This window comes from Glossina fuscipes, unplaced genomic scaffold (assembly GCF_014805625.2).
Source record: "Glossina fuscipes isolate IAEA_lab_2018 unplaced genomic scaffold, Yale_Gfus_2 133, whole genome shotgun sequence".
NCBI classification, from domain to species: domain Eukaryota; kingdom Metazoa; phylum Arthropoda; class Insecta; order Diptera; family Glossinidae; genus Glossina; species Glossina fuscipes.
In genome coordinates, this window is record NW_023998476.1 from 1,220,584 (window position 1) to 1,232,438 (window position 11,855).

The window sequence follows — 11,855 nt, forward strand, 5'->3', positions numbered from 1 at the left end:
ATATATAAATATTAAATTTACATCAAATGTATACAAATTATAATCACATACACACATACCAACCAACCAGCCAACCAGCCAACCAAACCAACTGAGAAGTCATCATCTGCATTGTTAGTAACTCGTATTAACACACACTCAAGCATACACAAACAAATGCATACATGTATATTTGCAAGAACCATATATACGCACACACTTAATCGTACGTAATAGTAGTGCACCGAAGTGATAATGGTTATAAATGCAGTTGATTTCTAGAGCGTAGCTAACTAATCAAAAAGTTGTGGGGTTTTAAAGCAATTAAAGGAAACCAAAAAAAGAGAATTCGAAATGAAATCAACAAAATAGTCAAACTCACATGTTCGAGTGATTATACTTGAAGTAGCCGTTTGCTACAATTGTAAAAATTTCATATAAAATGGTTTCTTTTTGGTCCCCTCTCTTCATTTTAAAAAGACGAAATTTACTTACAACCCTGTTCATATCAGGAACGTTATATCACTTAGAGTAACAGCATAAGCAAAATGAAAGAAAATCGTATAATATATTATGTCTGGCAAATATACTAAAAAAAAGGAAAATAAGAGAGAGAGAGAGAGAGAGATAGAGACAAGGAGATTAAAATTTTATTCAAAAACATAATTCGAACATTTCCCATTACTCGCAATAGTAATATTGTTTTGCTTAAAACGTTTGCGGGTGTGCGTGCGCGTGTATGTGTGTAGCCATCTTTCGCAAAGCCCATTCTCAAGTGCAAATTATAATTTCATTAAGCTATTGTTTGCTCGTGCATGCCACTTCTCAAGTTTTCCCTGCGAGTTTAATCTAGATTAGCATTCCTTAAGATGCTGAAATAACTGTAGGCGCCGCGTACCACCTTATGTAAAGCGAAAGAGATTTTCATGAAATCCTTGAAAGATGTTAACGTATTAATACCATTGGCTTACGTCAATAAATGTTTTCAAATTCAATTCCACTAGAAACGCTTTCATTGTCAACGGCTTCGTGGAGTCCATCATTATGAGACGTATAGATTTTTGTACTATTAGCGGATAATCATACCAATTGCTAGAGTATATAGCAAAGCCCAGATCATCATTCTACAAGAAAGAAAAAGAAAAAGACAGATAATGTTGTGCCGTTCACTCGTCGTTCGCAACAAACGCTAACAATTATGAAAATATTTCGTAACACAGACGTAGTCTATTTTTAATAAGAAGCTTGAATTTTTCCTGCATAAATTTATTCATTGATATCAGATCTGCCAACATTTTGGAACTTTATCAACTTTTCTACATTGTATATATATTTGAGAAGAGTTGCCTCCAATCTTAACAGTATTGTTACTCCTCACAATGTTGTTGTAATTTTAATTATTTTGCTCTATAATATCGAGGAACATGTGCTCATCTAAGACTTTGCAAAGTATACACGCGTGTAATAAATGAGCACATTCGAACCTATGAACCTTATAAGCGGACAAGGCCGACCCATAATTAAACAGCTTCGCCTAAAATAACAATCATTCATTTTTTAATAATATTCCAAAAATTATGCGTGTTTTTATGTACTTTTTTTTTTTATTTATGTTATGACCAATGGTTCGCCGCCTGTACGTGTAATATAGTGCCGGTTAGAAGAAAGCGAGGAAGAGGCCGCAGTATAGTGAGTTTTTTTGGGGTAAGTTTTTTTGGTGTAAGTTCTTTTGGTGTAGGTTTTCTTGGTGCAAGTTTTTTTGGTGTCAATTTTTCTGGTGACGCATTTCATGCAGCGGATGAGACTACCAGTAGCGCTGAGTAAGTTTTTGTAAACATCTCAGCTCATGCATACTTTACATCCATCCATCAACTGATTTTTAAACAATTTGTGCAGTTCTTCACAAACGGAAGTTACTCAAAATGCAGATAGTTGTAATAACAAAAGCGTCAATAATGGTTCAACGCACGTTCGGGCAGTGACTGCACAGTCATATGCTTTTACCGGAAAATGTCCTAAAATGAAGGGGACTAACGTCTTCCCCGGCGTCGCCTGCCTTCATTCCGAGGACCTTTTCCCCGGCGCCACAGGCCTCGGTCCTCGTAGGAAAGAATACCTCAATACCGATCGGAGTTCGAGTGTATGCCCAATAGATGCCCCCTTACCGACTAAGAAATCATTATAACGACCGATCAAAACAAACTCTACTGCATGGCGATTTGAACCCGCGAAGATAGACTTGGTAGTCGCGATTCCTGTCTGCTCGGCCACTCACGTAAAAGTGCAATTGCCATGAAAGCCCTTATATTGACATATCCAAGTTTCCTATCGTTAATGTAATAGGGCCCAATTTTCCTCATAAACTATTAAAAATTAGCCCTTTTTGAAATATAAAGGCTTATATTTCATTATGACTCTTATATGGGGTGGGATCCAAAAAATGAAACTACATGGTCCATCAAGAAGTATTGAAAATTAGACCCTTTTACGAAAGGCTTTTACGATAGCTAAGGAGTGCTAAAAATTTACCCATTCGATCCAAAGTTTTGGCATCAATTTAGAATGCCGAAACACTATTATTAAGTGGTTTTGCCAGAAGATTCTCAGAATTAGACAATCTTTCAATAAAGCTACTTATCGAAATGAGTCGTCGAAAAAGTGCTCCGATCCGAACCTTTTTCAAAAGCCCGACAACACGATTCAGAAATTATTCGGCAAATGATTCGATCAATATAATAAAAGGCATCAGACGGTCATACAGGCTTAAAATGATTGTGAATTGATTGACATAATAAAAGATTTGTCTACCTCAAGTCCTTTTCGGTGTCACGTACGTCCTGAGGAACTTAATATACCCATCCTGTGCCACAAGCTGAATGCAAGCTATTAATGTATTTATTTAATATAATAATTCTTATTCGTTTTTTAATATTTCATATTTTTAACTATTTTACAGCTGCAATTTAGTGCAATTGGTTAATAAATAAAATATTAACAAAAAAAAAAAAACATTTTTTTGTTATTTATATTATTTTCTATCAATTTGCATAAAAATATTCCAAGTATTTTTTCCATTTATTCCATTCCCTATACATTTTTCTTTTCTATTTGCTTTCAATTATTATCGTTCTCCTTATGACATTGCAACATACTCTGTTATTACAAAAAAAATAAATGTTCAGTGAATTGCTGAAAAGTAGATTACAAATATATCACGTCTTCAATAGTTTTCACACCTATGCTTAAGCATGAGAATACAAAAAAGGCCGTTTTTACCGTTCCGTTAGCAGAAGCATTCACGATTAGTGATCAATCAGCGATTGCGCTCGAAATAGGGGGATACGTTTTTAATATTCAAATCAAAATTCTCAAGGCACAAGGTACACTGTCGTAAAGCATGCGAAATGTGGTTACATCGTTTAGCGAGTTTGCGAAAAACAACAACAGATCAAGATATAAAGAGAATTTTCACAATGCTCGGACTGCATTCTTTGCATCGATATGATTATTCCTCTATGCTCTGTATGTGAGCAGTTCAAATGTTGGGTATTTCCTAGGCCATGGACCAAAAGGTTATTTGCCACATTCGACAATTCTGTGTACTAACTGCAAAGCGGAGAATCTTCGGCTTTTTATTCTTAAAATAATCAGATAAAACAGATATTAAAGACCGACGATTTTTAATGTTTTTGTGCGGTCAGTTTTCATGCGATTTTTTATGTGCGTTTTGATACACTTAAAATGTTTGGTATTTAAAATTCATCTTAAGGCAAATGTAGTTTTCGTTCACGCTACTCTTGTTCCCATACTTACGCATTGAGCTATTAATGTGGCGTGCCAATGATAAAGCCATAATATTGAAGCCATAACGAATAAATAGATGAGCATAAAGAAATAATCCATTTTTGAAGGATTCTGTTAAAGTACAAAATGACATAATTAATTGCATGCTTTCAAATGTAAAAGAGATAATTAAATGAAGTGAAAAGCTTACATCAGTTGTTAAGGCATAGAATAAGAAACATATTAATACAGAGAAAATAATGAAATCTAGAAATACCGGTATACGTATCAAAGCCTGAATTTCATTGGCAAACCTTTAATTAAAAGAAAAGAGAAAATATTTCCTACATTAATAAGCAACTATTTGGTCATTTATTTATTTATTCATTTATGCCAAGCGAAGATAGTGAGAAGGAACGTCACAAGTTAGTTGTGGTCCTTCATAAACCTTTCAATTATTTTTATGTGGTTCCCTACGTTCTTAAGTTCTACCTACGCATTTAAGATATTTTTAAAGTAAAGCACGGCAATTGGGAAAGCAATCTTTCGAAAGGCTAGATAGGAATAGGTATCAAGCCATTCTTACGTATGTCCGAAATGGCCAGAGAACTCAACGTTTTAATTTCCATATCTCTGAGCTCATTTCCACTTGGTGGTCGTGTGTATTGCTGCATAATATTTTGATAGGCGACTTCTACAGCCAAAAAATTATAACGCAAGGGCAAATAATGCTTAAATTCACATAATGCTTAAATTCGGTTATTTTCACCTTTCTCTACACTACCGCTTTCGATATAAAATTATTGATTTATTCAGCGTATGCCGACAATCATCGCCCAGAGCGCTCAAAATGACGTTTTCGACCTTCATTGCTTTTGTTGTTTATTCGAAAAAATATGCTGCCGAAATCCAACAAAGACGTTTAGAAGCTTATGGCGATGCTCCTCCATCATATCGCAATTGTCGGCTTTGGTTTCAACGGTTTAAAAGCGGTGACACGAATTGACTGAAAAATGCCATTTTTTAGCCACATCTTGCAAGAGGTCTCTAGGATACACTGTCGCAGCTCGAATGACAAGTTCTGTCACACGCACTGCGCTCGCCAGACGTGGAGAAGTTTGAAATGGGTCGATGATTGGATCGCCGTCAAACCAATATCATTCTTTCACCCCGATATCGACATGCCACCAGAAAGATGGGAAAAAGTTGTAGAAAACGATCGAAAATATTTTGATTAATATACATTGTACCAACTTTTCTCAATAAAAGCCTTCAAATGAAAAAACCTATCAAAATACATGCCACATACAACCACCTAATATGAATATATACATATTTGTTTACAAAATGACAGCTATATAGCTGCATATTGTAAACGAATTGTAAGATTGATTATATAAGAAAAATTGAATTACATACTTAACTTGTCTAAGCAATCACGATTGATTTACTAGGGACGAAGACGATTTATACACCAATCCGAAAATAGAACAAGTTTTTTAATCTAGAAAAGTGCTACTCTACCATTGAAATGAATGCAAGGATTATCACCGTATTTATTATTTTTTCCTAAGAGATAATGATATACATAATGAATGATCGACAAATCAATCAATCGAAGAGGTCAGTACATCGCCGTTATGTACCAAAATGTCGCCGGGCGGTGTGAGTAGTTTTAAATTTTGACGACAAAGCCCTAAAAGGCAAAAAGAAGAAGAAAGAAAACAAATAAAAAGGATATCTATTGCGAATACGCTTTGCCACTTTGATTAGAATGAGAAGAGAAAAAGCACAAAACCTTAAGTTCCTGTGATTGTGTTTGTTTCCACAAATTAAGTTCTACATTGGTGCCTGTAGCCACCATACGATTGACAAGGCCTATATTTAGTGCTTCATTAGCGTCAACCCTACGACGGGTGTGTAGCAACTCTACGATATTTGAAATTGTCATTCTATAAAAAATTTTTGAAACGTCATTTGAAAGAAATTTTTCATTTATAAAAACGCCTCTCAATATCTCTGAGCATATATTTAATTTGAATTATAGCTGATGTACGGATAAAAAGTGCTATTTGTGTTCATTAAGATTATGAGAACTTAAGTCATGAATTCGATTTGATCCCACACATAGTTATATATAAGTATATTTTACTTTACGGACGACAAGATAGCTTAGGAATTAAAGCATAAGCAATTCGAAATAGAAATAATTGGTTTCGAACATCACTCTGGATGATTGGCAGCGCCAATCTAATTTCGAAGGAAGTCAAATTATTTCCGCTTTCCTCTTGGCAGCTGTCCGTGAAGGCAATACTACGTAAGGTAGAGAAAGATTTGACTCAACAACATGATGTAACGTGCTTGAATAATTACTCAGGGGATGCTTCCTTTTTAAAATGGTAACAACACAATTCTTATTCCACTTTCGACTTAAAAAAGAAACACTAAAAGCACTTCGAATTTTGTTTCTTTAGCGAAGAAGCGAATGAGCAAACTTCGAAATTTGTTACTTCAGCGGAGAAGTGAATGAGCGAACCTCGAATTTTGTTACTTTAGCGGAGAAGTCAATGAGCGAACTTCGAATTTTGTTAATTTAGAGCAGAAGTAAATGAGTGAACTTCGTATTTTGTTAATTTAGACGAGAAGTAAATGAGCGAACTTCGAATTTTATTAATTTAGCGGAGAAGTGAATGAGCGAACTTCGAATTTTGTTAATTTAGAGAGTAAGTAAATGAGCGACCACTTGTTAGAATGTAAATATTGGAAATATTTATTCCCCTTTCTCCACATCAAGGGTATTAGAAATATTCCTCTCAGAAATAAAATAGATTAAAATATCCAATATCCTTTCCAGCCCAGATAGTTTGGTTCACGTAACTTCAATATTTGAAGGTTTAAGCGGCTTGCAAATGTACACGAGGGGGAAATTAAAGGAACAAACTATTAAAGATTTGAGTAAACTGAAAGAGAACGATGCGTAATAAATTAAAAAGACATGAGAATAACCCGCTGTCATCATTATTTTGACACAATCGCGTTAAACGCGATACAAGATATTATACCGTACGAAAGCCTCCAGCAATACGACACCCGTCTTTCGATAAAAAATAGAATAAAAAAACCACCGGGAGTCAAGTAAGAAAACTATATTCGTTTACAGTCAAGTCTTTCATATCCACGAGATTTATCTTAAAAAAGAACACAAACCAATGAGATTTCGTAACTTTGTAATATTGGATAGCCGCGAAACGTTTTTTTTCATTTGTGTCATTATATCCGTGTACGGAGTAAAAGGCCAAAAGTCTTGCCAGATTGTGTTATGCTGTAAGTGCGTTGTCCCTTTGATCGACTTGAACCAATTTTTTATACTAAACCATCTAGAAAAACTTCCAACCAACGAATTTGCTTAATTTAGGCGACTGTGAGAAAGATTAGGATGAGCAGATCCAGAATGGCACATACGAAAGGGCAGTCATGTGTCCATCTATTCAGGATTTGGTGCTGATCAAAAATATATGTAGAGCTTATAAGAGTTGTGAGGCGGCAATATGCGGATTATCTGGTGCCGGGTTTAGCTAGCTATCTGGTTCCCAGGCTTCCTGTTTTTAGTTACATTTTCTTTAGTCAAAAGTAATCCTTATCCCAAACAAGCTTTCTCTCGGTATAAAAAAATATATTTCATTTCACCTTACCACTGTTCACATGAAAGCTATAGGGAATTTGGGATAATTATCTACCCTATATTCTAGGGAAAATAAACAATGTCGACGCTTTGGCTGCAAAACTCTCTGCCTCTCGGTCTTTTGCCAATCTTAACGTAATCCCTCGATTGCCATGTCAAGTTAATACAACTTATTGTCCTTACTTAATCTAGCACTCCCCCTCTAAGACAGTGGACAAGTGAGGTCAAAACGTACGACGACTGTAACTCCTCACAGAACGTTCCTTCCTTGTATTATAGCCGTTTCGATAAAATAAACACACTCCCATTCTTCAAGGGTTAATATCGAAAGATTGAAGGACAGGTCAAATTTGCCAGGTAAACGGTAAACGCTTAACCAACAAAAAAAAAACAAAATATTATCACATAAGAATAAAAGTAAGCTAAGTAGATTTTGTGGATTTTCTTGAAACACTTCATCAATGCATTTATAGATGAGTTTTTTCACTGATTTTACCAGCTGTTGTTTTTGTATTGTTTGCTTATTAGCATATGGAAGAAATTTTTGCTGCCTACTTATTTAATATATTTAATTAATTGTGGAAATTCTCTATTTCTTTACTCACCACTTTATTTTGGTTTGTTCTTTAACGCAAAACTCACACATCTTCAAACGCCAATAATTCAAGTCATTTTCGTTTAGATTGTCGATCATATCGAGTTGCAAGCTAAAGTTGGGAGATAGTTTTGATATCTGAGAGAAAAATGAAAACCAATTAAATCTTCAATTCACGGCAAATGAACTGTCGTTACTTACATCCATTTCCTTCAAACGCTTGTTGATAATTTGAAACTTAAGAACAATATACTTCATCAGACAAGTGATAAATGTATGCCAGCATGGTATAGTGGTAATACCCAGAAATAAAGCATAGCAGGCGCCTAAGTAGCCGATAAGAAAATTATCATAAACTTCACCGAAAGGGAAAAGTTGAAATAAAAGTATAGGTTCGGCTTCGCCTCTTAAGACCTTTGCATAAATAAAGCGTTAATGTAGATTTAAAATATGTTTTCGGTGAGTTGGAAAACCTGAATTTTTGTACCCTACATCATATATAGCACAAGGGTATATTAAGCTCGTACTTTGTAAGTACGCAATACACAGAACGGCCTCAGATAGATCCACCTTTTATTATACCACTAAACTTGTCTGTCTAACCGTCTGTCCGTGTTGTTTTATTGTGTTCAACGTACAAAACGCACTTTTTCAGATATATTGATGGAACTTGGTACGCTGATGTGTTATGGGCCAAGGACGAACAATATTGAAAATGCTTCGGATCGAGCCACTTTCCCGACCACTTTCAAGAAAACTTCATATTTCGAAAAGTTATTGTATGAATAACTGTATTAAGAGAGGTGATGTAGGGTATTTAATGGTGGCTATAGTGTTTTTGCTTGTTTTCCTTTACCTGTGGTATGTTAAACACTGTTTCCGGCATAAAAATTGTGCGATAAAAACAATCAGCATAAGCTATAAAGCCAGCTAAAACTGAAGGCGTCCATAAGATTACAGTAACGTAACGCAAATATTTCACTGTATCAGCGAACATTTTCTTTTCACGTTCATCGGCTAACTCCATTAATTTATTAATATCTTCATGCAAAAAGGTACACATTCTCACCACTCCTGCGACACACAATCAAAACAAAGTCATATTATTTTGAACACGATCACCTTACTTGCTGTTGCTTACTTGCTCGTTGAAAAAATGCATTCACTATCGTTATCGAAGTTGATAAATAAAGAAAAGCAGTAGCACAACTGGTAGCACCTGCTGCCAAACTCTCAAAGCCCCGGGAAACTTTTATGAACTTAAGGAAAAAAAAATAAAAAAAGCAAGTAACAAAATTGTATTCGGCTGCGACCGAATCTTCTATGCCCACCACTATTATCCTAAAAAAGACTAAAAAACAGAGCCAAAAACTAAATTTCCATACGAAACTGTATTGCGTAGGCATGGCAGCTTTTTTCTATTTCTGCAAAATAAAAATGACTGTTTATATCGTCGCAGATTATGCGTAATGAGCAAAAAATTCAGAAAACCGAGTTGTTCTCAATTCTACTGTGGACAAGTACTTTGCGAATTTGGCCCACTTTCACTATCAACCTGTGTGCAATGATTGCCAATGTTTTTCCATATTCATTGTTGCGACCACGAGAATGTTTAGCGCAGAGAGACGGACAGACGATCATGCTAAAATCACCTTCGAATTTCATTCTCTGTTCTCTTGGGTGCTGATAGTGATAGGTGTACAAATTGATTTCAAATTGTTTTTGAAATCATTTTCGGTATATGTGTGTTTATAGATCTATATATGTTTTGTTAAACTCACTATCAACGCACACGATATTACAAATGATATCGTAAACACAGCGCCACGTCTCAAACTGAAACGTTTATGCTTCTGCTCCGTTGAAACAATTAAACCGTATAGAAGCATGCTTTTCAAGTGTATAATTATTAAAGGATTCTCAAACACCTCAGGATGTATCTGCAAATCTTTTATATCCACCATTTCTTAAACTGTCGCAACCGCCCGTTGTACGATTTCGATTAGGAATCTCAAAGAAAAACACTGTCCGAAGTCTCCTTGCGGTTAGTACTTAAATATGTTGGATATATATATATAAAACATTTTGACACCTTCACAACAATTAAAGCTTTTGTAATTACTGCTGTTGCATAACAAATTCATTGAATTGGTAGTAGATTATTAAATTTTAATAGACATAATTCTTTCTTTTTTTTTTTACGTAATTTTAAAGCAATTAAAAACAATTTGGAAGAATTGAAAACATTTAAAAATTTGCTTTACTTTACATTTGCGTTTGTTCTTCGTTGATAACTATAGGCTCACCGTCCAATTTTTTAATTGTCGGCAAACGTTTAATGCACTCCAAACGCCAAGTCGTTTCGTCCATACCATCAGATATGGGATTACCTACCACCACCAAGTCCTGCAAAGCCTGCAACTCTTGTAAGCGATTGAATTCTGTCCAATCTTTTATTAAATTATTGCTGATATACAGCACCCTAAGGTTCCTTAAAGTGGATAAACCTTTCAATTTCTCTATGAGATTATAGCTAAGCCATAATTCTTGTAATGTTTCTGCTATTGCTTCCTGAAGATAAATTTTAAATGAGATCATTTTAATCATTTAAATGCTTCTACTCTTACCAAACCGGAAATTTGTTTAATATAATTCCGCGCCAATGAAAGGACGCGTAAACTCTTCATGCCATTCAAACCAAATATCTTTTCTATCATATTTGTGGACAAACTGAGACGTTCACAATTCACCAATGTCGACAAGGTATTGTCCATTTTTTCTATGGGCGGCCATTGAAATTGTAACTCGATTACTTTCGCTTGGGCGGCAGATTGTTTTTCACGTTCTTCCCAGCGCTTAAGCGCCTCCTTAATTGTGGTAGCTTTAGACATGGCGGACGAAAATTAGGTAGTTTTTCTTTATATTAATGTTAGAAAAAAGAAACAAACGTGGTTGCCTAGAGATTTGGCAAGTATGCATTGACTACATAAGGAAAATATTGATGGATCGCTTAAATATTTTCCTAAAAAATCTTTGTGCTTTCATTGTACCCCACACTACTTGTGGTACAAGGTTTATTAGGTTTATGCGGTCATATGTAACACTAAGAACGGCTTAAGATAGACCCACCTTTCACAAAATGAATTTGAATCGATTTAAGTTCGTCTATCCATCTGTGCATCCGATGTCTCTCCAAGTATTTTCTGCAATTTTCGAAATGTTTTGATGATATTTGATACAGTGACCCAGTGCTTTGACCCAAGAATTCGCGCTATTGAAAGCAAGTCATTATATGAAAAAATCTTGCAAATTTTAAAATTTTGGCACAAAACTCGCCGAGTAAAAGTATATATATTATGACAGCCTAAAACGATACGAAAAATATGGTTTCAGCTTGGGCAATGTTTTGAATACCCTCTCATATAACTGTTCCTACGAAAAGTGAATCTTCATGTGGTAAAGAGATCTACTTATATATATATATTTCATGGTGGAAATTGACTCATAATAGTAACTTGACAAAGAAAGTAACTGTACCGAATTTGGATCTTGTAGGTCCATTTTTAGAACCGTGACATGTCGTGAAAAGCAAATACTTATAGATAAAGTGTAATTTCTAGTTTTTATGACGGGAACTAAAAAATATCAAGGAGTACCATCATAGTCCATTAGATAGCCGAAACTGATCCATTGTAATACAGTCATTCACTCGTTTTGGCAATAATGCCTTAACAATTGCACGTTATTTTCATGTAAATGTATACTTTTCATGAAAACACGCATATTAGCGGAAGCCCAAAACACCGCATGTCCTCA

General features: G+C 35.0%; 2 protein-coding genes across 2 annotated transcripts; both read right to left on the reverse strand.

Annotated features, from left to right (window-relative positions):
* Positions 1-748: 748 nt before the first annotated feature.
* LOC119641006 (odorant receptor 56a) lies at positions 749-10,003 on the reverse strand. The gene is made up of 9 exons (XM_038039427.1): positions 9,821-10,003; positions 9,181-9,298; positions 8,896-9,113; positions 8,241-8,453; positions 8,050-8,177; positions 3,974-4,076; positions 3,793-3,894; positions 951-1,103; positions 749-880 (listed from the first exon to the last, which is right to left on the reverse strand). The coding sequence occupies exons 1-9, from the start codon at positions 10,001-10,003 to the stop codon at positions 824-826; spliced, it is 1,275 nt and encodes a 424-aa protein (XP_037895355.1). The 3' UTR covers positions 749-823.
* Positions 10,004-10,304: 301 nt separating this feature from the next.
* On the reverse strand, positions 10,305-10,930 carry LOC119641007 (dynein light chain 1, axonemal). The gene is made up of 2 exons (XM_038039428.1): positions 10,667-10,930; positions 10,305-10,610 (listed from the first exon to the last, which is right to left on the reverse strand). The coding sequence occupies exons 1-2, from the start codon at positions 10,928-10,930 to the stop codon at positions 10,305-10,307; spliced, it is 570 nt and encodes a 189-aa protein (XP_037895356.1).
* Between the last annotated feature and the right edge of the window lie 925 nt (positions 10,931-11,855).